This window comes from Thermobia domestica, chromosome 13 (genome assembly GCF_964235325.1).
Source record: "Thermobia domestica chromosome 13, izTheDome1.hap1.1, whole genome shotgun sequence".
In the NCBI taxonomy this organism is placed as follows: Eukaryota; Metazoa; Arthropoda; class Insecta; order Zygentoma; family Lepismatidae; genus Thermobia; species Thermobia domestica.
The window spans coordinates 82,977,617-83,004,087 of NC_137466.1; the positions used below are offsets into that span (position 1 = coordinate 82,977,617).

A 26,471-nucleotide genomic window follows, 5' to 3' on the forward strand; every position below is an offset into this window, starting at 1 on the left:
CATTGTAATGAGGAAATATGAATTGTTTCAGAGATCATGCTGCGACCACATGAAATTACACAGTGTCCCAGTTAATTACTCTCTGCGTACAGTCTCTTTACAGAACAGAAAAGAGGTAGAGATGAGGCAGATATTCATTTAATCCGTGAACAGAAAATATGCGCATCGTGTAGGAAGAAGATGAATATAAACATTCTACAAACTGTTGAAATTTTATCTCAGAAATTAAAAGAAAATGATGTCACTCAGCAGTTGAACACTGAAGTAGTGAAAGAAGTAATTTGAGCTGTACTTGACAGAACTTCAGATTTGCAAGAGTCATCATTGAAACTGCATTTTGTACCAAATTATACAAGATTAAATATGAAAAACGTAAACTGCAGGAGCTTACAGTAGCTGTAGCAAATTTTTAGAAGTTGATTGATTATAGTTCAAGCAGCGACAATGACAAATGTGAGCGTAACCTAGAAGAGAAGGTTGCATATTAGGTCCCTTGATTTCTTTAATGAAGTAGAAGTTGCTCATAATGAATAGACAACGAAGACTCTCACTGGGCTCTCAGTTGTGATCCAGAAAGAAGACTGCAAACGAATTCGAAGTTTCAGAGTACGTGGTTTGGCAGGGAGAAACTACCCTGCAAGTGATTGTAAGTGATTCATAATTTTTATCAGGATGATGAAGAGTTTTCTTGCCAAATGCTAGGAATTAAAGACTGAGTCAGTGTATCCAGGAATGTGTACAAACAGGAAAGGCTTTTGCTATGCAATTTACGTGAGCTTTACTGTTTCTTTAGGGAAAAACATCCTCAATTCATGTCTGCACCATCCATCATAATGTTGAGTTGCATCCTCATACTCTAGGTTATGGTACCTTCAGAGAACTTATTTCATTTCTTGTGTGTGACGATGGGAATTCTGCCTGTATGCTCCAACAATGCAAAAACTGTCTTCTCCAGAAAACTTAAAGCAGCATCTCCTTAGTAAGTTGGACTGTGATCCAGATGATGCAATTAAATATCACCACTGGGTCAATACCGACAGAACAGAATTACAAACCCTCACTGCAAGTGTCGATGATATTATGGAAACGGTAGTGCCAAAGCTTGAACTCCCTCTACCTCACAGATATATATAAAAAATGAAGAGTCAGGCTATCTAAAACACCTGAAAGGAACAATCAATGTTATGGCTTTGTTGGATTTTAATGAATATATTATTCCTTTGTTATTCAAAAAGAAGCACAAGATACCATTGGACTCAAAGCCACTGTACAGTTGATTCAGTTCTGATGCATTACAGACAAGTAGTCATTGCTTTTTATCATGACCCAGGCATTATTCTAATCTTTTGTATTTGAGTCAAAAATAGCTTGTTCGTAAGTTTCTTCAGCTTCTTAATTTTAAAACGTTGTCACTTGACATATTTTGTACAAAATCATTATTAGGGGGTAGAAAATGAGCGAAAAGAAATGCATATAACTAAATAGAAAGAAAGAAGAAAACACATTGAATGACACTGGATTAAGAGACTATACGTGCCAATAAAGAAACCTAAATTAATGAGCTGAATTTAAGATTGACCGATGTAACGTATCACGTATTCCTTACGATTTCAAAGAGAAACTAAGTTTTGAAATACCGCATACAGAGTCTTCATCGAGTTCCGTGAAAATTTTATAGTCTTTTGTTATAAATAGCCTTGAATTTATTTGTTTATATGACGTTACTATAGAATTCATATAAAGCTTCTTAATTTCGGAGCGTAAAACAGAAAAATAGACTATATTTTTAAACTTTTTTTTTCAGTTACCGAACGCAACAGCCGAAATCTAAGAAAAGCATCTAGATAATATTTGTTCTTTTTATTAGTATAAAATTCAGTTAATTTTGGATTTCGTCTAAGAAGAAGGAAGTAATTCGTACCTTGATTGAAATTTATATCACATCACGTTAGTGTGATAAAAGGAATACTTTGGCCTGATATCTAACTCCGAAAAAGGACTTTAAAAAAGTTGCCGTAGAGTGAGACCAGTATTGTGCTACCCAGCGGTGTTTCTATTCTAATTTCATTGGTAAGCTAAGAAATGGGTATCGCGTAGTTTTATGGTAGATTGTATCTCTTTTGTTTTTCTAGATTTAAACGTTAGAAAATGCCACACAGTACAAGAAAGAGGAAACTCGCGTTTGATTCCGAATCCACCAAGGACGTAGATGGGACAGAAGATGGTGAAAAATCATTGGTTGACGATCCTTTGGTACATAGTTGGGCTGCAGAGGATGAAACAAGCGGTAGCTCAAGTCGAGCGGACTATTCCTACACTCCGAAACATTTTTTAAGATGCCATTCGAGAAATAACGATTCTAGTGACGTTCAAACACAGGTAAGTTAAAAGATCCATTCTCTCTTTTTTTTTCTTCTTTCTTTCTTTCTTTCATTCTTCAATTATACAGTGTTCAGTAAAATACCTAATTCGTTTGCTTTGGTGTTGTTTGGCGTGAGTGTGTTCTTCTGTCAAGCTATGAAGGTATACGGAATGAAATTTAGAGACGGAAAGGAGTGTGGGGACCGAAGTCAGTTGGCATTTAATCTTACATATTGCATTCGTTATTTTGTCATTTAGGCAGGGAAATCAAGGAAGGATTAGAATTGGGAATTAGATTTCGTAGCTTTCGGCATCTATTACCATGTTGGACCGTCATATATGAGAGATGACATCTCACGGCAATCACTATCTGGAAAATATGGGTGGAAGAAAACAATGAAGAAGCAGCCCGGGACCATTATGTTAGGTACCACCCTGCATTTGCCTGATATGAATCAGAAAAACCTCACTCAGGATGGCTGACCTGAAAAACCTTTTACAGTTTTTCGACCGAGTGTTCCCACCGGAAATCGAACCCGGGTCCACTTGCACCTAGGGATGTATCGATATACCGGTATCGGTGATATCGGCCACTTTTGGGAGTATCGGTATCGGCAAATGGACACCGATATTTACCGATACATTTTCCGAACTATTTTATATTTGTTTAATATTAACAGTGACACTTATATTTCATCGATTTCTTTATGCATGTGTACGCCTTTGATTTGCACTACTCGTACTCAACTGATATTTTTAGTCCCTCCATGCTCAAATAGTGGTGAAGAAAAGCCAAAGGTCCTCAGTCAGGATTATGGGCGCCCGGCGAAAACTTTCTAGGGAGGGCCCATTCTATGGTTGCTATATTACGTCTGGTATTTAGTATACGTGGTTTGTTATATTATACATTTTCGGCCCCACCCTGCCCTCCCCCTTCGAGTGCCCATGGTCAGGATAGCAGATCCGTCATTTGAATCCCAAATGAGACAGAGGTTTCGATTCAGAAGAAACTCACAAGACGCTCACTTTAAAAACAATTAGTTCTAAAGTTCGTAAATAGTTTTATCGTTTTCGACTTCGCTTAAATAACCCTCTTATTTATTTATGGTACATACAGCAACACCTGGTTCCCCACGCATAATTTTTTAAACAATAAGAATTTGTGACGGTAGTATCCATTTGCAGCGGCGATTAGGGGGCAGGAGGGGGCAGTTACTCCCCCCTACTTTTTTGAAGTGACCCCTTAATGTATATAGTTTCATTTGGAAATGTAAAGTTTTTTTTTATGTATTACTAGTTTATAGAAAAGAAATGGTACCATATAATATTTACCGTGTTGTGAGTACGTATTGATTATTTGTCTTCCTGTAAAGTTAAGAAAGCTACATGAATTGCGTTTTAGTTGCCACAAAAAATGGCCCAAAAATTAACCTTTTGCAGCGCAATAATTCCAGCGTACTTTTATTTTTTCTTACAAGGCTTCATATATTAGCCGCTTTGAAACTAATTTAGAGAACATTTCGCAAAGCAAGAGTAGTCTTTTCTCAAGTTAGTCTTTAATTGCACAATAATCGACAGTTTTGTCTTTTCTTCTTTCTAATAGTAAGGAATATTGATTAAAAATGGAGTAATAAGAATCAACTTCTATCTTTTTCATTGTTTTGCCTACAACATTTATGATATTCCGCAGTTACAAATTGGTGATGAAAGAAGAAAAAAAAAGTTTCTTTTTCTACTAGGAGACACAACAATGCTCTTTTCGCAGACGCAGCAAATCCCTTTTCGTTGGCTTTTTTTTTTTCTTCTTCTTTGGAACCGAAAACAAGAAAGAAACAGTTGAGAATGCTCGAAGAGCATTGCCAGAACGAACTTTAAAACTTTTTTTTTTAATATGAAATTGTATATTAAATGTATTTGATTAAATTCAAAATACATTTACATATTTGGAACCTGCGTATTAGGGAACCTGTTGAATTAGCTATATTAAGCTGTCACTTTTTATCACTGTACATATATATATTGAAGATGAAGATATAACTAGTGGCCACTGGTTACTATTTGTTAACAAAATGTTTACCATCCTCGTAGGAATTGATCAACACCAATATCATCTCTCTATGACTTACGGTTCCTGAGATGTGGCTCCTTAAATCTCCCAAAATCGGAACTTTTTTTGCCCAATATCTGAGGAACGGTGGCCAGTTGGCCAGTGGCCACTGCTAGCTATCTAGTACCAAAATGTTCACCATCCTCTTAGGTATTGATCAACACCAATATCATCTCTCTGTGATGGCTTCTTAAATTTCCCAAAATCGGAAATTTTTGGCCAATATCTTGGGAACGGTAAGTCATAGAGAGAGAGAGAGAGAGAGAGAGAGAGAGAGATGGTACAATCCGCGGCAAAAAAACCTGCAACATGAGCATATAAGTTTATTGTGAAATGACGAAGTCTTTTGCTCCAAAATAAGTGTGCACGGGAGGAGGCCGAGGTTTATCCTGGCGTGATTCGTTCCACTTAGATGTTATGTTCATTCCCTGTGCTGTTAGGCGTAGTTTCACAATAAACTTACATCCTCATGTTGCAGGTTTTTTGCCGCGGATTGTACCAAATAGTGACCTGTGGCCACTAACTAACTGGCCACTGGCCAAATCACACAATTTTTCAGACAGAATTTTAAGATGTTCATGAGCAAGGAATCAAATCTCTTCTTAGATCTTCGTTGTTTAAGAGTACAAAATGCTAGTACCTACTTGCTTTGCTCTTGTCAATTTACTTAAAATATGAAATATCGTGTTTTAACTGAAAAACTAGTATCCTATTAATTATACAACCTTTCGTCAAATAAAGTATTAGAAACAATCAGGAAAACTAACATTGATATACAAATATTACGATCATGTCTTGCTCCCCCCCCCTCCCCTCCATACTTTTACCTTTTAATCGCCATTGTATGTATGTAATACTGACTAGTAAATGCAATGTAACTATCAAAGTACATTGTCACTCTAAATATCAATCACTGACTCTTAGAATTAAGTTTACACTATATAAGTATTTGCTGCCTTTTAGTTCATTTTATGTGACCTGGACTAAATTTCGAGGAAATATATTTTTCGTGTGAAACCTAATATGAAATTCTGCTTTTTGTCTTTGTATGTCAAATTTTGACCTTATATCTAATATACCCTATTACAATGTTGATCATTTCATTATTCTGAAAAAAGAAATGTGTCCAAAATTATCGGTATCGACGTCTTCAGGATCGGTATCGGGTATCGGTACATCCCTACTTGCACCAAAGGCAAGAGCGTTAGCGACTACGCTACCCAGGGTCACTGAATACTGGGGAAGGACAAATCGTATCCCAGCTTGCGCTACTTTATGCAGATATTCTAGCAAAGCTATAAGTCTCGTTTGCTGTTCAGACAACTCAGTACACTATTTGTATTTTTCTTCAGAGTTATTTTGCAACTGTTTTATGCAGTAAAAAACAGCAACCTTGTATTATGCAAGAGGTTAAAACTCTCCTAAAGGGTGTGCTAGAGGCGGTTTCTTCAGAAGTCTGTTCTAACAGAGTAATTGAAGCTGTTAGTAAAAAATTCACACTAATTTTGTAAGAGCTATTGCTTTTTTTTATTGACAGTATATCTAGGGTACTTGTAGATTGTAGATGATCTTTATACGATAGAAGTACTACCTCTTGATTCCTGTGAGAAAATTGACAGTCCCCCCCCTCTTTTTGTAGTAGTTTTTTTTAAGTGTATTTATTCATATCCTATATTGATTTTTTTTTTTTTTTTTTTTTAATTCTCTTTCAAAACTTTTAATCTCAACCGTTGAATCTTGCATCTAAATAAGTTATTTGCTATTTCGTCGATTGAACGGGTTCCCACAGATCTGGAAAAACAGAGAATGTCAGGAAATTTGACTTTTGTTAAAGGAAGTCAAGAAAAGTAGTGAGAAGTTCTTCAATGTCAGGGAAACAAAATAGTCGTTCTCGATGATGAAGCAGATTTAAAGTAGTAAGGTCATTTAGGATTTAGAGATCATGCAGTACAAGAATACAGAATAATAAATTACAAATGCATTAAGTATATAATAGTGTATTGTGTCATGATTTAATTCCGAAATCAGTTGAGCTACAGCATCTTGAATCCCTTAATGTAGACAGAGTAGCGTGTATATATGTATATATATAAAATACAGAGTGGTCCGGAAGTGGGTGTACTCATCTTTAGTTTCAACACTATACTGTTAATTATGGTAGAATGTACAGTTACTTTGAAGTCTTACGAGTCATAAACATCGGTATGATCAGCATCCATGTCGTAACCCAGCTGAATTCTACGCCAAGTTCTCGCAAATGTTTTGCGGAGATACTCTGGAATCACGAGGGTGAAGATGTGTTCCACAGCTGCTCGTAATTCCTGCGTTATGTGATATCGAGTGTTTCTTACTTGTTGCTTTATGAAACGCCAGAGAGCATTGTCTGATGTCATCAGATCGGGACTTCTTGGATATATGGGGTGATATCAATAAAAATAAGCAACTAATCCTGAGAAGTCCTGTTCGAGAATCGGAGTAACTACAACTGGAATAATCTCCTCCCTCAATTTCGTATCAATAAAACAAGCCACTACTCACGTCTAGACTGCTCCAGATTTATGAACGTTCACTCGCGTTTCCTCTGCGCGTAGCAGTGAGTTGTATCAATAAAAGAAATGATTACTTATTTCTCCCATCCGTCGAACGGTCATTTCGTTGTTTTTAACCTATGACGTAGCATCCTAAACGCCATGGAACGGGCAAGTAGCAATGACAGCCTCAATCAAAGTGCATTTGTGGATATTATAAAAGAGTTTCCAGTGGTACACTTTCAAAGTCACAGTTACCAGAAAGTAAACGAAGGAAAGCCGAAGCTTAGAAGGCAATTACAGTGAAATGCAACGAAATATCAAATACATCTACGACTGAGACACAAATCCAAAAGAGAATCTTTAATATTCCAGCGAGAATAAAACAAAAATAAAAAAGCAAAAAAGGAAACAAGAAAGTAACAATGAAACCATGGGAACGAACCTATTGGAGCAGATGGATGTTGATTCGAATCCAGCAATATCAAGATTAACACGACATGCGCATATCACGTGTTGTCCAAGGTCTTTGTAGATTGTTTGGCTTTAAGAACGAAATCAGACACTTGGCCCCTTTGTTTCCTTTAAAAAAAAAAAAAGTCCAGCCAGTCACATCATAAAGCATGTCCATTTGATTGCGTTTTCCACACCATACATGTTCCCTTTCGCCTTGGCATAAACAAAATACATTTTCATGTATACACCCGTCCTATCCACGTTGAGTTGAGTTGATTTTGAGTTTAACGTCCTTTTCAGTAGCGATGCTATATGAGACGGGACCCACTGAGTAACGTGGAATCCGAACCACATGAGCTCTCGCTGGGAATCGAACGCGGGTCTCCCATGCCAAAGGCATGTACGCTAACCACTTAGCCACGAATGAGCTCTTCCTATTAACGTATTCGTCTCCAAAATACTAGGTTTCTTCATTGCCATGTGTGTATAGTAAAGTGCTCCGATAGCACCCGGAAATGTATATTGTTCTTGCCACTCTGCCTTTGCTGTTTGCATATTACTCACACTTCCGGGAACAATTCATTTTCAAATTTCGCAATAATCGCATTCATTACATTTGTAGTAGTCATAGACACAGTACTTTGTGCCACTCCAGAATCCCCTGACATTCCGACCTGGAATCCCAGATCACTCACGTAACGCAAGAAAACCCGCATCTTTTCCTCATTACGTAGTGCACCACCCCGAATTTCGGTTGATTCTGCTAAAAAGAAAATGCTGTGCTGATCACTCTACATTTTCTTTCATGAATCTATGTTTTTTGTAATCTCCATTTGCATTTCTATGCAGTTTATAATTTTTTCTACGTAGCAAAACATTCATATGCTCTGCCATATTTCGCACGGAGTCACGTATTGAGCTTGCTCCACAAATTTGGAGAAGTTACTAACATCACAGAGGAGTCTTTGATTTTTACTGATATCAAACGCGAAGTAATTACTCGGCTCGAGAATAGAGGTGTGGTTACTCCAAAAGGACATGACTTCTCCGAGATCAGCTTAGACGAGTAGTGCTCAGTTCTCTTTTTATTGATACCAATGCGAGTAAGTACTACAAAATTGGGAATAATGAGTAATTTTTCCGTTTCATTGATATCACCCATGGTGTCGTCAGATACTTTCATCACACATTGTTGATTAGTCGAACTTCACTGCAAATAACTGTTACCAAGCAGAAAACAAATGAACATGGGTAACAATGTTGCCAAACAATGTTACCAAACAAATGTGAGTAAAATCTAAAACCGTCAGAAGACACCAATTAGGGGTATGTCCACTGCCGGATCACGCTGTATATATAATAGGATCACTTATATATATATATATATATATATATATATATATATATATATATATATATATATATAATAGAGTCTTCGGAGCTGGAGCTGACACCTCAACGGTGCAACGTGAAAACCGTATTTAATCGATTTTGATATGCGTATGTTCAACCATAACTTCGACTCAGGTTCATCGATTTTATTTATTTATTTATTTTTTCTCGTTTGAAAGATTATTCTTTTCCGGTGGTTTCACATAAATTTCATAAATATCTAACAATAGTCTTCGGAGCAAGACCATGGAACTCTTCAATGGCTGATAGTGTTTATACTTTAGTTGAACAATGTGCGGGAAAACAGTGGTAACACATGTGTGAGCTGAATTGTGGAAAGAGTTCAAGTTTGAAACAACAGCATATTCATCATGCATATTGAAACAATTGTATGATCACGCATAATTTTGACATAGGTGATCAATTTTATCGATTTCCTTTTTGTTTGAAAGTAGACCATGAAACACCTCACTGGTTTATAGCAGGGATGGCCAACTATGGGCCCCGCGAGATGGTCTCGTGCAGCCCTCGAGAAGATGTGTGTTAGCATTTTATTTATGTATTTATTTTATTAGGTACACAAAAATTTAATAGTTAAAATATAATGATTTGAACTAAAACACAAAGTGGATGTGTTTTAGGCGCGAAAACCAAAAATAAATTTAAGGTTAAGATTAGTTAATTTATTTAATTTCGTTTATTTGTGTGTGTTACTATTTCTGCGTACTATTTCTGTTCACGCTGCAGCGTGAAAAAAAAGTAAATGTTTTAAAACCTCAGTACCATTGAGGGCAGGTATATGTTTTTACGTATGATTAAAAATCTTTTTCCCATGTCTTAGATATTTTTTCTTGTTTGAAAAATTAACCAAGATTTTTCATCCAACCGTGAGACTGTAAGGATATTTCTCGAGCGAAAGCACTTATTAAAACTCGGTGTCGGTATTTCGTTTTCTGTGTTTTGAATATCGATGTTTTTATTGACAATGCTTTAATAGACACCTGTAAACTTGACAATTTTTGGGCTAGGATGTCATGAGTGTATACTATAAACATAATGTATAATATGAAGTTGAGGCCCTCAACACACAGAAATTTCTATGATGCTGCCCCTTAGTTTAAAGAAATTGACCATCACTAGTTTTTAGTGTTAATATCGTAATTAACCTACTTCTCTAGTGCATGCTCACGCATAACTTCAACACAGGTGTATCGATTTTGATTATTATTTTTTAGTTTCAGTACTTTCTGGCAGGTTCCATATACAATTATCAGAATCTAATGACAGTCTTTGGAATTAGACCATGAAACTCATTTATTTATTTATTTATTTATAGATGTATAGATAGATATATATGTTTGGTTATCTAAGTTTGCTAGACAGACCGACCGACCCCATAGTGCCCTACCTTTAGTTGAGATATCTAACAAAACTGCTGGGTATACAAAAAATGGAAGAATTACTTTTGTCAGGAAAAAAAAACAGTTTACAAAAATCTGTGGGAGCCCTGTTTAACCTCTTAAACTTGACAACTTCAGATCTAAAACTCTTTCTTAGAGGTCGGTCCTCATTTTCAAAACCTCTGTGCAATTCTAAGTGTGTGTCCTTTTCAATTATTATCATGATCTAAGTCCATTTATTTTCTATATCTTGGCTATGTTTGATGTGATTCTTTTTCGTTTGAGTGATCTGTAATGTCTTCATAGAAATGTGGGATGTCAGAATCAAAGACAACAGATTGTGAGAAAATGCAGTGTTTGTTTCTTTTAACACACTTTTGTGATATTTGTCGGGTTTTTTTGTTTATTATATAATTTAAGAATAATTTATTAAAATGAAGCATTAAAATGCAATTGTAGAGATCATCATATGCATTTTGACATTATTGTTTCCTGTTATTGTTTCGTGTATTTTCTGTGTATATAGGAGAATACCCTGTATATTTTCAAATTCACTATCCTAAGCAGTATACTAAATATCTATTATTGTCTTCAGTTTTTTCTATGTATATGCAAAATATCCTATTCGTGTTTTTCCTACTTATCTACATTATGTAGCTTATTATTTTGTATTTCAAATAGTGTTTCTGTATTTGTGTGTGTTTGCTCAGTGCATTGATGGATATATGTAACAATATTTAAGAACAACTTCTAAAGATTTATGATTGTTCCCTACTGAACGAAATTTCAATAGAAAATACATGTACTTGAAGTATTAATAGAATAACATAAAAGAATAAGGAACAATGTAATTGCTCAACAATAAACTTAAGCAGGCATTAAAAAAAAGAATTAAGAACTTTCAGTAGATGAGGAAAATTTTATGTAGGATTTTTTCCCCACACTTTCTATCTTTTTACTTGAGTTTTTCTAAATAGTGCAGTGAAAATGAAAAATATCACAGTTGCGCTAAGTAGACATCTTGAGACATGTTACATCAGTGAAATTTCGTAGCTTCGACGTCATACCATCGACCTGCTCACACAGATTTTCGTACCATAAGTAACATGTACAACAGCAAGTATTAATTATTTACTACTACTACTACTACTACTACTACTACTACTACTACTACTACTACTACTACTACTACTACTACTACTACTACTACTACTACTACTACTACTTATTATTATTATTATTATTATTATTATTATTATTATTATTATTATTATTATTATTATTATTATTATTATTATTATTATTATTATTATTATTATTATACATATATATTTGGTTAGTTACGAGAGTTCAAACAAGAACTGGGAAGCATGAACTACAACCTCAACCAAAGCTATTGCCCTAAGTAATGTATTAATCGCTGAAACTAAATTGAATATTTGTACGTCAAACCGATATTTTAATTCGAAATTCTTGGTTTATTTTGGGTATATACCGCGCCAAAAGCTTGGCAAAATAATCGCCAATCTTCAGATAACTTCACTCTTATCGGAGAATACTCCTATCAAGTGTACTGAGTTACAAAGATAATGAAATTCTGGAATTATCTTCGGTAAGAAGCATAAGAAGCATCAGTGTATAGATATTTTCAGATTTTCATTATATTTAAATCACCCAAATCTGCATTTATATTTCCAAGAAGGAAATCATTCTACCAATGTTTTACTTAAATCAAAAGTGGAAAAATTGTCTGACCATGTCTCGCTATGCACAATAACTTTGATCTGCGCTTCAGCAACTACACCAGCGAATAAGTTAGTTCCAGTTTTAATCATTCTACGCTTGTTTGCTTTTTCGTATTTCTTTCTGTGACTTGGATAATTGCAGTGGTAAAACAAAGTTTTAAAATTGAAGTACGATATAAGGGCATAATATTCCAAGTCAGGGATACAAGTGTATCCGAATGTCACTGTTCACATTACAGCTAGTTTTTATTAAATTTCATTATAATAATTGTTTTCACAGGTTTGGCAGTGTGCATTTGAGCCCGACCGTTACGATCCCAACAAGACGACAAATATGGTGGCTACCTGTGGAGGCTATAGTATTTGTTTAATCAATGTGGAGACTGGAAATGTAGAAAAGAAGTACAATAGTAAAGATCAAAGGTTAGTTGTTTTCTTAGTGAACTGTTGAAAACAGACATCATCTTCTGTCAGTTACCACTTCAACGACCGCTCGGTCATCCATGTTAACACTACATGTTCAAGTTAGAACTGTGTTTATGTGAAAGTTTGTAAATGGCACATTCTATATCAGGTACAAGGAAAAATCCTGCTCATCACTATGCCCTGTTGATATTTTACCAGAAATTATTTCTAGTATCTTCCTCGTTCAAATAGCTGCAAAAACTAGATGCAGTGATTCTACATGTTCCTAAATATAATATCTAAATTTAGAAACTTTAGTTTACTTGTAACTTTATTCCTGTTAAGGTCCGTTGATACCAATATATTCATATCCTGCATCAGAACTGGAAGTTCCTGGAAACTCTTTACACACGAAATCTCTTCCAAACTATTTACCAAAAACACCACAACTCGGTCCACAATGCAATGGCGCCACATTTAAATTTAGTTTTCAAAGCCAGCGTTCGTAAATCTTATACTTCCATACTAGGAGAACGTCTCGCTTATTTTTATAGTTGTTAAGCTTAATTAACATTCCAGTGAAAAGGGGAGCTAAAAGTATGATAATTAATTTGAGCTTTTATATTTATTTTTTGAAGTTATTTATATAATCCCATTTTATGTCTAAATTACTTGTATCTAGATTCCATGCTTGGTTCCTTGACCATATGTAATATGATTCAAACTCATGCCTTTCCACAATTAAAATGCCTTACGTAAATTTTTCCATCCTTCTTGAAAGGAGAAAAAAGAAAAGAAAGAAAGAAGAAAAAACGAAACAGCTACTCATGTCGTACTAAACGGGGCGTACTGGTGGATACTATTTTTCCTTTTAATAGAGGCGCAAGTTGTACGCAATGAAAACCTTGTCCGTTAGAGTTATTTTGAGTTAAAAAGTGAAATTACAGTTCTTTAAAGGTGACTACGTGTTTTGTGCAAGTCTTCAAAGATTACAATTAGATGACTTATTTTTTTTTTTAAAAAGTATATATCATTTTCTGCTTCACACCAGTAATACATACAATGCAGTACGACTTACTGTGCTTGTACAATGTGCTATTAATATATACTCTGTAATCTTGAGATGAGAAGTATATATATCATGGTAAATCTGGAACAAAACCCAGAATCAATCATCTTCGTTACGGCAGGTATTACAGTGTTCATATTACCAGCATATTTATACTAGGTTGCACAAATTTTTGTCAAGCATTCAGTGGATACTTAGAGTCTATATTATTTCAGTAATTCAAATTTGAGTAAAAGTTATGTGACATTTAATTTTGTAACAGTTTTGTATATATTTTAATTGCCATAGCAAATAACCCCACCGTGGCCGTGCTGAGAGAAGTGAAAGAACCCTCTTCGCATTCTCTTACCACGACGCGTTCAGTGCTGACCTGTCTCTTGCGGAGGGTCGGGAGATGTGTCGGAACACGTTACTTGCTCGTTATGTCCGGCTGGATCACGACTGCCTCATTCCTGTGTTGTCAGGGATACCGAACAACAGCCTACCGGGGAATAAAGTCTTCAACCGGACCTCCAAGTGGCAACTAACTTGGACCATGGGATCTGGCAGGGTACGTGCTACCTTATCACAGCCTCATCGAGGTAGGTAGAACCGTGACAGAAAGGGCAGAAGGTTGTTGCATGCACATTTGGCATGGAGTGCCGTCGTGGCTGTGACGTCATCTGAGTAACAAGGGACAACGGGAAAAGGTGCGGCTGGAAGTGGCAAGTGGAAATTCTTTTGTGTTCGGTTAAGTGATATCAAGAATGCTTAACTGTGCAGTGTACGGTTGTAGTAATTACTACAACAGACTAAAGGAAGTAATATATATATATATATATATATATATATATATATATATATATATATATATATATATATATATATATATATATATATATATATATATATATATATATATATATATATATAAAATACTGTAGATTTCTTCAAGAAGAGGGGGAATGTCTTCAGAAATGGATTTTAGCTTGCAGGCAACAGAACAAAATAAACCTAAAATATGGTGAGTTTTATATAAAAAAATAAATAAATAAATGCGATGTTAAATGCAAATTCTGTAATCACGATTTTATCATGTAGTTTCTTTGTAGTATTAGTAGTATGTAATAATAGTATATACAGTGATTTATGTTGTTTCTGTATACAAAATTCCAAAAGTACGATTTAAAAAGACTAACTTCGAGGTAAGACAAGGATTCGAAATCATTGGGGGGGGGGGGGGGCGACAGAGGTGACCATTTCTATCATCATTTCTTTCTATATAAGATATTGAGACAAAATTTTCCCCACGGAGGCAGACATGTAACTTGACAAGGGAGGCATGATGTTCTAGGGGGCATTACCTCTCTCGGGTTACGCTTATAGAGAGCATTGAACGCGTAAAAGTAGTTCAGATCCCATTTCATTCTGGAGGTCCGCATCCCCTATAGCCTCGTGCTGAAACGGGACGTTGCACTTCAAATTAACTGACTAATGATTGGAAGGTTCGTAGTAATGATTAACTGTTACAAAGATATATAACGATGTATTGGACTAAGAGAATAAAGTATCCATCTCCCATGTCATGGGTGACACTGTCGGGACATTTTTACACTTAGATTTTGAAATTTGTGTTCATTTTAATCATAACTTTGAATAATTATATATACATATTTAGGGATCCCCTCCAGAATTACAAAGTTAAGAATGATTGCAGTAAAAATAGAAATACGGCAAATTCTCGAACAATCAAGGAAGCACGGTGGTTCAGTGGCAGAACGCTCACCTCTGGTGCAAGAGGTACTGTTTCGCTTCCCGATTAAGTGAGTGTGATGGAATGCAACATTGTGTCCATGAGTTTCTTGGTGTACTTCTGCTTTCTCATTCTACCAAATTCCCCCGTGATAATTCACTTGCATTTATCGTTTATCTCCTTTAGTTCACGGGACATTATTATGGAACGCTAAACTAATAATTTCAGTTTTTTTGTACAATCAAAGAAAGCTATTTGTTTTTCATATTGAATGATCAAAAACTAATTTAAGATGAAACAAACAAAACAAGGAATTTCCTTCCATTCTATACAAAGTATATTTATTATTACACACTAAACAGTTATTTTGCACAATAAATAGCAAAAAACGAAACAACAAATACCTACCATCCTAGTATCTCGAACAGTACTAACTGCGCATGTCACTGTTTCCCGAATTTATTGTAAATTTTTTGTCAAGTGCTGTGTAATCACTCTACCTGCTCGCTAGCGCTGATACCAATAAATCATGAGCTCAGTATTAGAAGAGACTGACACAAGGTTTAGAAACATTATATTTTTAAGAGAAAAGTTTGTTTTTCTGGAATAAAACGTTAGAAAAATAATTATAATATACTGGTGATGTATCATAATCAGTATCACATATCAGCTTTGTCTAATTGCAGTGGTGAAGAGAAGAGGGAACCTATTTTCGTATTTTAAATTGCTATAATGTTGCACTCCTCACTTATGTAACAAACCTTCATAAGACGACATTAACTATCATCACACTGTTTCCTCTAGGAAACAGGGGATGTTACAGCAACTTTTCTCCACTTTTACTATTTCATTTCAAGCATAGTGTTTTTTAACAAATATTTCAAGAAATACAATACTATATTAAGAAAGAAAAATGTGAGGAAAACGCACTTCTGACACTAAGTCCTTCAAAGAGTCAATTGCTATTCTAATACTGTTTCGAATACATTAAACAAATTAAATAAGAATGACACCAATGAAATTTCCCGTCCATTCTTCAAAACTATTCCTTCCTAATGCACATTCTCTCCTTCGAGCACTTTTTAATTTGTGCGAAAATTAACTATGTATTTTTTTCCTTCAAAATTCATCATTGAGAATTAGTTTCTGTATTTACTTTGTAAGCAAAATGTAACTATTTTGCTTTATTTATTTATTTTCAGCTACGATATGTTCTGAGCATATTAGAAATCTCTTCAACAAAAACTTTTCAATTACTCTCCTTTGAAATCTCGAAAGTTGAAGGTGGATGCTGTAGCAACTGAAAAGTTGCCTTTAAAGAAAACAGGCAATATGCAGGATGTTCAAAGTAGGGAAGATAGACGAATTAGAAAAGAAGGAAAATGTATTGTGAACTTAGTATTGAAAGAAACAACGTCTACCGCAGAATCTGAAATTGTGAGTGCATCTAATGGAAACAGCCAAGGCGTAAACGAGCTAGAAGAAACTTTACAAATCCCGAGGAGTCAATTGCAAGTGTTAGAAAGCAGAATACGAGAACTGGAAGAATAAAAGGAAGCCTCCAAGAAACAAGTAGAGGAATTGCAAGCAAGAAACAAAAATTAAAGGAAAATAAGAGAAACCTGTTTAGTGAACTAAAGTGTTACAAACTGAAAAGTGAGAAAAGGGTCAGTGACATTTTGTCAAGATATTTTACTCCTGGACTAATTTCAGCAATATTGCCACCCCACAATAAAGGAAATTGGTCTTCAGAAGACATTGCAGCGGCAATATCTTTACAAAATGTGAGCCCTAATATAAACTGATATTTAAAAAATAGACTCAAATATTCTTTACCACACTTTAGCATTAGTTCGATGGACGAACAAAATACATTGTGAACCCGGACTTATAAGTGACGTTCTTATATTAATGAAACGAAAAGCCATAAGCATGTCACATCTTGAACGTATTACATACTTGTCCTTTGATAAAATTAATATAACAGATATTATTTGTTTCGGTAGCAAAATTGAAAAAATCCATGGGCCATATAAATCAGTGCAAGTTGTGATGGCTCGTGGTTTGTTTGCAAGCTGTAAACAGCCAGTTTTCTATAATTTTGATTGTCCCATGACCAAATGTGAATTGACGATTATTTCTGAACTAAAACTTGCAGGATACCCGGTTTATACAGTTACCTGTGACCAGGGTGGATTGATTTAAATCAGTCTGATTTAAATCACGATTTTAATCAAGATTTAAATCACTTGATTTTTTTAATAAAAATCGTTGATTTAAATCAAATACCGAAATGAATTAATTTAAAGTGAAAGTAAGTAAAATCCCGTTTCTCTTCTGTTATTTCGATTACGGAAGATAATAATCATAATACAATGAGACTCAAATGTATGTAAGCACAGTATGAAAACTAGTATCATGTAGGGAACGATCAGGGAAAATCCCATTTGAACGGGTTACGGGTGAACCCTGCTTTCTTCTCTTTGTAACACAAGGTTTTAAAATTTCTATTCCAACGGGGAAATCACCATGGACATTTAAGATGAAAACTCTTTTGTGTACACGTCTATTTGTTTGTTTCCAGATAATAGGGGCGTATTTAGAGGGGTCCGATCCCCTCTCCGAAACAAGAAAAAAAATTAGATTTTAAAATTTTGCGCGAAATTTATGTACTAAACACAAAGAAGTTCCTCGGGATCGTAATACGACAAATTTTGGATGCGTTAAAATATCGAATAATACTTTTGATAAAATGGATACTTGATCCCATTGCAGAACATGCCGCGATCTGCGATGTGATCGCAAAATACTTGCCGTGCCTGTGCAGGAAAAATTGTCAGAGGAAATAAAATAGCCAACAGAAAAGTATAAAAACGTGAGTAGTAATCGCATGACTTGGCCTAACTTTTTGGCCCCTGGGTCCCTGCCTCAGGACCCATGGTCCCTGGCCGGGGTCAATGACCTAGGGGTACCTAGGACCACCCCCTAAAATTTGGCAGGGGTACATAGGACCACCCCCCAGGACCCATGGTCCCTGGCCCGTGTCAATGACCTAGGGGTACTTAGGACCTCCCCTCTAGATTTTGGCAGGGGTACATAGGACCACCCCTTAAATTTTGGAAATTGCCAAATCTAAAAATTTGGTATGGTAGCCTAGGACCATAGTATGTACCTCTATCAGTATTGGGTGTCTATGTCGTTCCCTTTCATGAGTAAAAAATTGCCAAAAATTCAAATTTCGGGGTGTTTTTTGACCTAATTTATCCCCTTTGATGAGGTATTATTACCCTATATGGTTATATGTGCATATACAGGGATTCATTACCTTTCATAAGACATGGGTATATTGCTGCACCCCTTGAAATTTTTGGGAGGTGTACCTTGGCCCACCCCTTCAATTTTGGAAATTGCCCAATTTAAACATTTTGGTACAATAGTATGTATTACTATAAATTTGGGTGGTCCACTTCGTTCCCTTTTAGGGGTACAAAATTGCCAAATTTTTAGTACAACCACATGTTTGGTTTTTTTGGCTCATTTTATTCCCTTGGATGAGGTCCTATTACCTTATATAGTTATATGGGTGTATACAGGTGTTTATTTCCTATTGTAAGACATAGGTACATTTGTGCACCCCTTTAAAAATTTGGCAGGAGTGCCTTGGCCCACCCCTTAAATTTTGGAAATTGCCCAATTTAAACATTTGGTATAATAGTATAGAACCCTAATATAGATCACTATAAATTTCGGTGGTCTATCTCGTTCCCTTTTAGGGGTACAAAATTGCCAAAATATAAACGTAAGCATTACGTTGTACCACGTGTTTGGTTTTTGACCTAATTCATTTCCTTGGATGAGATCCTATTACCTTATATGGTTATATGGCCATGTATAGGAGTCCATTCCCTATTATGAAACATAAGTACATATGTGCACCCCCGGGAATGGTACCTTGGCCCGCCCCTTAAGTTTTAGAAATTGCCAAATTTAAACATTTGGTATCATAGTACTGGACCCTAATATATATTACTACAAAATTTGGGTGGTCCACCTCGTTCCCTTTTAGGGGGCATTTTGTTCCGCTTTAGGAGTGAACATGGATACCTTGGAATCGTCCCGAGTTTGATTCTTGGAAATGTTGAGTTTAACGTCCCCGCGAAAACGGTGAGAAATGATAGGACGAAACATGAACTTACTTGACTGAGGATTGAAGCAGGGACCTCATACAGTAGAGACAAGCACTGAGCCATCGTACACGTGTGTTGATTACTATGCAATGGTCCCGAGTTTGATTCTAGGTGTTAGTTTCAGGAAATGTTAACGTTCCCTTGAAACGATGATGAGAAATGAGAAACATCATAAACTTACTTGCTTGCGGATTGAAGCAGAGACCTCACACATCAGAAAAAAAAACGCTGAGGCACCATGCCAACTTCAGTGCAAGCAATTTTTGCGTATGAAAAAAGAACATGAACAGATTATGTTACATTACTACACATTTCTGCTCGTTGTTACGCATAGAAGCTTGTTATTGTGAAATTGCAGAATCTGCTTATACTACATCAGCATTTTTTCTCAGCTGACGGACTTTTAAAGCTCAACTTTACATTTATGTCAAAGACAGTTTCGTAACATATCGATGAGTGTTACATTTTTTCAATCAAGTTTAAGAAAAATGAATCACATTTTAGATGTGGTAATTTCAATGTCGTAAGAAACTAACGAGTCAACGGTATGATGTCATTATCAAAATTGCGATACTAGATGTCGTAACGATTGATGTGTAAGGAGAAAAAACGTGAATAATGTCACAACCAATCAGATTGCTTCTTACATCACGTTTCGGCTCATGATACATGATGAAAGCTGTGTTTTCATTGGTTCTCCGTGATGTCATTGATTCATTTTCCTCGTTTCTGATTGGCTGATAGTGTTGTCACTTTATAGTTGAACCGTTTCAGACCTAAATAAATTTCTTAATTTCATTTTCAAATCCTACTTCCACGAAGATCTTGAATGAACGTAGATGTACCTCTAGTGACAGCGTGACTTTACTCCGTTCCTTGAATTTGAGGTAAGTATCGACTGCGTTTTCTTAACATCAATGGAGTGCTTTTGCATGAGGATAACATTGTTATCATTGTTTTATTTTAACACGAAATATTTAGCAAATGGAAGAATAACCCTTACTTACTTGACCGGGGATCGAATTAGGAATCCCACACATTAGAAGTAAGCACGAGAAAATTGTTGATTTTGGTTTAGCGTCCCTTCAGTAGTGGGGTGCTAGGAATACAGCTTAATGTTGAATTTGAGCGCATACTGGGTGTTGAACCCGGGCCACATCCCACACATTAGAAGTAGGCACGAGAAAATTGTTGATTTTGGTTTTAGCGTCCCTTCAGTAGTGGGGCTAGGAATACAGCTTAATGTTGAATCTGATCGCATACTGGGTGTTGAACCCGTGCCAGAGGAACGTAACGCTAACCACTTAGCTCAGTTTCTGAAAGTTACCATTAACGTAAACAAAGAAACTACGCACGATTTTGTTCCCTACAACGTGAGACGTGGACTTGCAGTTTAATGTGGGATCTGATCTCCCGCCGAGAAACGAATTCGAGTCTTTCTTGTCTTAGCTCGAAAAAAAAAAGCAAGCGCATGAGATTTTGTTTTCGTTTCATGTTCGTCATACGTTTTAAAGTTCAGTGTCAGGAAAAATGCTTACTACTACAATGATTCTTTCAGCACAGTTAGAAAAACAATTTCATTCATTCTTTTTATCACTACAGAAACTTAGGTCATTTACATGTTGATGTTGGTCCGGGTTTGATTTCCAGTATGACGACAATAAAACGTTTCAGTAGTAGAACTATTTGAGATATGATCATTCTTTTAGGATTGATCGTGTAGTCATTTTGATAACGTAGTGATCTCTGAATTCAATTTAATTCGTGCTTTTTTTTCTCTTTTCGTTTTAGATATTTGTTTTTCTTTGCCTATTCCTTTTTTGCTTACCTTACCTTTTTCCCTATTTGAATATGGCTACTTCTGGCTTTACTGTCTTGCGAGAAATCAATAGACATTATCGGCGTTTTAATCTTGAAGGACGAATGCTGGAAATTCAAATTAATGCTCCGACCAGTGGCACCGATATTGTGGAGTGGGTTCAGACCTCCTTTCAACAGATGTTGGATTACTTATTGGAAAACGTCGACGAATCATCGATGGTTGGATTATCGATTTTATCCCACGATGAGAAGAACAAACCGTTTTATCTATCTTTCCGGCATGCAAGTAATTTGACACTGGAGACTTTATGGGCATCCTTTGATCGCATCCTTCAAAGTAACGATAGTTTTCTCATGAACGAACCGTTCATTGTCCATTTTCATCATGTGGATGTGCCCCGTGGATTTGGATTGGTGCGTCGAGGTCTTTTATCAAACGACGAATTATTAAAGTGCAAGAAAGGCATTCTACGAGTAAAAAACACCGACAAGAAATGTTTAGCGAATGCAATTGTGATTGCTATTGGCCTAAAGAAATATAAGGATACGAACAAGAAACTGTACAGACAATATCACAACCAGAGCAAGTGTGTTGTTATTCCAGCCGTACATGAACTTTTGTCCAGATCATCAGTGAATTTAGACCATGGGGGATCCGTGGAAGAATTACGACAATTGCAACGCTACTTGACAAATTATAAACTTACCGTATACACTAGCTTTTCCGGAGAAGATATTCTGTATGAAGGGCCTGGTGGCGAAGACAAAATTCCAATCAATTTAATGTGCATCAATTCTCATTATGACATCATCACGTCATTAACGTCTGTTTTTTCTACCAACTATTACTGTGCTGCATGCCACAAAAAATATGATCATCGTAATGCACACGTCAAGAACTGTTCCGCCATGTGCGAGAAATGTTTGCAGAAACCGCCATGCAGTAAGACCAATACGGAGAAGCAGTGCCTAGAATGCAATCGTGAATTTTATGGTGAAACATGCTATACAAATCATCTGACTCTACCATATCATAAAGGCCAACCAATATGCAAGATGGTGAAACAGTGTGCCAAATGTCTACGCATTTATTCGTTTGTCCATACAGGGGAAAGAAAACATGATTGTACAGATTATTTTTGTAATGTGTGCCATAAACACGTTACGTCTACCCACCAATGCTACATGAAGCCTGATACGACTCAATTAAAACCTGGAGTTCCATCAGTGTTACATGCCAAGAAGGCTATGATTGTCTTCTATGATATCGAAGCCACACAGGATACTTTCTTCGATGAAGACACGTTCATTCATAAGCCCAATTTACTGGTGGCCCAACAAGTATGTTACAACTGTGTTCAAGATGAAGATATACATCATCCGTGTGAAGTTTGTGGACAGCGAGAACATATTTTTCAAGATGATCCGATCAATGCCTTTCTTGCGTATTTACGTCAACCACGACCCAACATCAAACTTATTGTATCTTTGGCACATAACTGTAAGGGATATGATGGTCATTTTATTCTTAAATCTTTAGTGGAAGAACATGAATTGAAACCTACTTTGATCTTGAACGGAGCAAAAATTTTAAGCATGAAAGTGAATCACTTATCGTTTATTGACTCTTTAAATTTCATGCCAATGGCTTTAAGTAAATTATCCAAGGCATTTCATTTACCAGCGACCAAAGGATATTTTCCACACTTTTTTAATGCTGCTGCAAATCAAACGTATGTGGGAAAATTACCGGACATCCATTATTATGGTGCAGATGAAATGAAAGTGGATGAACGAGAGAAATTCATGACATGGTACAACGAACACCAGAACGATACGTTTATTTTCCAAGAAGAATTGGTGAACTATTGTGTCCAGGACGTCAACGTACTTCGAATGGCTTGTATATCTTTCATGACCACTTTTGAACAAGAAACTCACGTCAATCCTTTCCTGGAGGCTATCACTTTGGCGAGTGCGTGCAATTTAGTATTTCGACGAAATTTCTTAAAACCCAATACTATTAGCATTCTTCCTGCACGAGGATATCGTCACAGAAACAATCAGTCACGGATTGCTTTGCAGTGGCTTGCCTACATGGAAGAAAAAGAGGGTCATTCAATTCTACATGCGGCCAAAGGCAAAGAAGTTTATGTTGCTGGTTTTCATCTGGACGGCTACTACAAAGATCCCGACACTAAAGAGGAACACGTGTATGAATTTGAAGGGTGCAGATTCCATGGATGTCCTCTATGTGTCCCTACAGGCCGTGATCAACCCATTTATGAGAACTCCGAAGAAACGATGAACTATCGCTACGAGAGAACACAGCGTAAAATGAAATTATTACGATCCATGGGATATAAAATACATGAAATGTGGGAATGTGAATTTCGTCAAGTGTTAAAATCCAATCCAGCATTGGCCTCTTCTTTAAGCACACATCCTTATACTAATAAGACACCATTAAATCCAAGAGACAGCTTCTATGGTGGCCGTGTTAATGCCATTAAATTGTATCAGGTCGCAAATGAAAATGAAGGCGAAGAAATAAAATTCTTGGATATCGTTTCCCTGTATCCTTATGTGAATAAATGTGGACGGTATCCAATAGGGCATCCACGAATATATCTACAGGGAGATCCAGAAATGCCCGACATTCAAGATGTCAACGGATTGGTCAAGTTGAAGATTTTGCCTAGCAGAAATGTGTTTCATCCAGTGCTGCCATTTCGCTCAAATAAGAAGTTGTTGTTTCCACTTTGTGCTGCCTGTGCCACAGCATTAAATCAAGATTCTGAATGTACACATTCGGACAGTGAACGAAGCCTAACAGGAACATGGGTGTCCTATGAAATTCAAAAAGCCATTGAACTTGGGTATCAAGTCATTGAAATTTACGAAATTTGGGATTACGACATCACCGTATATGATCCAGAAACCAAGACTGGCGGATTATTCAGCGAATACATTAACACATTTTTGAAATCGAAGCTGGAAGCTTCTGGTTGGCCTGCCAATTGCGTCACCGAAGAAGAAAAGCAGCAGTATATTCAAGTGGTACAACAACGTGAAGGCATAACTTTAGATGCAGCAAATATAATGACAAATTCAGCACGTCGTAGTCTTGCAAAACTCTGTTTGAATGCCTTCTGGGGACGACTCGCTATAAGAGACAATTTCAGCCAAACGACCATCATTAACGACCCCAAAGAACTGTATCAGAAATTAACTGCTCCAGACATAAAAGTCAACCAAATTTTACCTGTTAACGATTCGATGTTATACCTTTATTGGCAATATGATGATGATGTTCCAGTACAAAATCACAATGCTAATGTTGTCCTTGGAGCATTTACAACGTGTCAAGCTCGTCTGGAACTCTACAAATATTTAGAACTGCTGCAAGAAAGAGTACTATATTTCGATACAGATTCCGTAATATTCACGCAGCGACCATCACAGCCCACAATAGAACCAGAAGTATTTCTTGGTTCAATGTCAAATGAATTGGAATCAATTGGACCAAAAGCATACATTAAAAAATTCGTGTCTGGTGGCCCAAAACAGTACGCCTTGGAAATCTACAACCCCGACACGAAATCAACCAGTTATGTATGCAAAATTCGTGGATTCACACTCAATTATACTGCAAGTCAAAAGCTAAATTTTAACAGTCTGGAGCAAATGATCATAAATCAATCGAAAGAAAAAATCTCCATTAGCACGCCGCACAAAATTTACAGAACCCACGATCATCATCTTGTCACAAAACCTGAAGAAAAGAAGTACAGTTTCAACTATAAAAAACGCCGATTAGTACCAGACACATACGAGACATTGCCCTATGGGTATAAAAAAGCCAGAACAGAATAACAGCCATATTTTCCCCTAATCCCACCAACATCACCTCCCAAAGACGGGGCAAAGAATCAACGCCTCCCAAAGACGGGGCAAAGAATCAACGCAACACGGGACATGCTTCAACGAGGCCACAGCGGAAACAAAACTCAGATGACATCACCTTGCAGAAACCCGTGGAGAAAAAAAAAGGAATTCAGGTACGTCACATTTGCGTTTCTTTTCTCACCTCACTCTCTCTTGATCAGTTAGTTCGATGTTAATAATCTGTTTTTCTTCTTTCACAGGAAACAAAATAAATATTACCATGTATATTCATATGTTTTATTTTCTCTTTACAGAATTTGTACCCGTCACGGACACGTCTTCCTTTGAAGAAAAAAGAAATTCTGTATTCATTTTCACATGCTAAAAATAAATGTACAAAAACATGATTCTGTGTTTTTTATTTCACATCCTAAAATCAAATTCTTTTTCCTGTACTGCGATTTCAATTTCTTTTTTCTGAATCAGTTTACCGGTAAAATAAATCAATGTTTTACGAAAAAAAAAATTAAGCTAAATTTTTGTTTCAGAAAATTTTTAGTGTACGAAAAAAAAACTGATTCAGAAAATTTTTGTGTACGAAAAAAAAATGTTTTCAGAAAAATTTTTTGTGTACGAAAACAAAATTCTGTTTCAGAAATTTTTTTGTGTGTACAAAACAAAAACTGTTTCAGAAAAATTTTTATGTACAAACAAAATTCTGTTTCAGAAAAATTTTTATGTACAAACAAAATTCTGTTTCAGAAAAATTTTTGTGTGCAAAACAAAAATCAGTTTTCGTCACGAAACTGCTCCGACTAAATGAATCGATTCATTCTGATAGTGTTGGCAACACTGGAAAAAAATTTCGGTAAGTATCGCTCAGACCCTGAGTTACAGCGAACACAACTAGATTCGAACCAGCAACCTTACATGTCTGATTCATCTCTAAATACAGCCAACTAAACAATAAGATTATGTGTATACGTCAATGCTTTGCACTGAGTCAACAAGGTTTTCTTCAAGGTCAAAGTTGCACACGAAGTAAAAAAGATGACAACGCAGATCTTCTATCTTTCTATATGAAACATAAACCTAGTATAAACTGCTCGCACTAAAATGTGTAATGTAACATAATCTGCTCGTCTTCTTTTCATACGCGAAACTGTTCGCACTGAATGGAGTACGGCGGCTCAGCGCTTCAATCCACAACGAAGTAAGTTCATGTTTCATCCTATCATTTTTCATCATCGTTTCAAGGGGACGTTAAACTCAACATTTCTTAAACTAACACAAAAAAAAAATCGAACTCGGGACCATGACATAGTAATCAACAAACTGAACTTCTCAATGGGCCATGGTGACTCAGCTCTTATTTCTGAT

The 26,471-nt window shown here is 36.1% G+C and overlaps 2 protein-coding genes across 2 annotated transcripts in view; both read left to right on the forward strand.

Annotated features, from left to right (window-relative positions):
- Positions 1-26,471, forward strand: part of LOC145668275 (leucine-rich repeat and WD repeat-containing protein 1-like) — an 87,624-nt gene that overhangs the window by 14,674 nt on the left and 46,479 nt on the right. The window contains exons 2-3 of the mRNA XM_081735982.1: positions 2,133-2,379; positions 12,270-12,412. Coding sequence (XP_081592108.1) covers positions 2,149-2,379; positions 12,270-12,412 — 374 coding nt within the window. The 5' untranslated portion in view covers positions 2,133-2,148. The remainder of the gene's footprint in view (positions 1-2,132; positions 2,380-12,269; positions 12,413-26,471) is intronic.
- On the forward strand, positions 16,411-25,498 carry LOC145668274 (uncharacterized). Its single transcript, XM_081735981.1, has 2 exons — positions 16,411-25,264; positions 25,406-25,498. Exon 1 carries the CDS (start codon positions 21,234-21,236, stop codon positions 25,077-25,079), a length of 3,846 nt encoding a protein of 1,281 aa, XP_081592107.1. The 5' UTR covers positions 16,411-21,233; the 3' UTR covers positions 25,080-25,264; positions 25,406-25,498.

Excerpts from the sequence above, each read along its gene's own strand:
- LOC145668274 (XM_081735981.1), top strand. The coding sequence starts at position 21,234 with ATGGCTACTTCTGGCTTTACTGTCTTGCGAGAAATCAATAGACATTAT.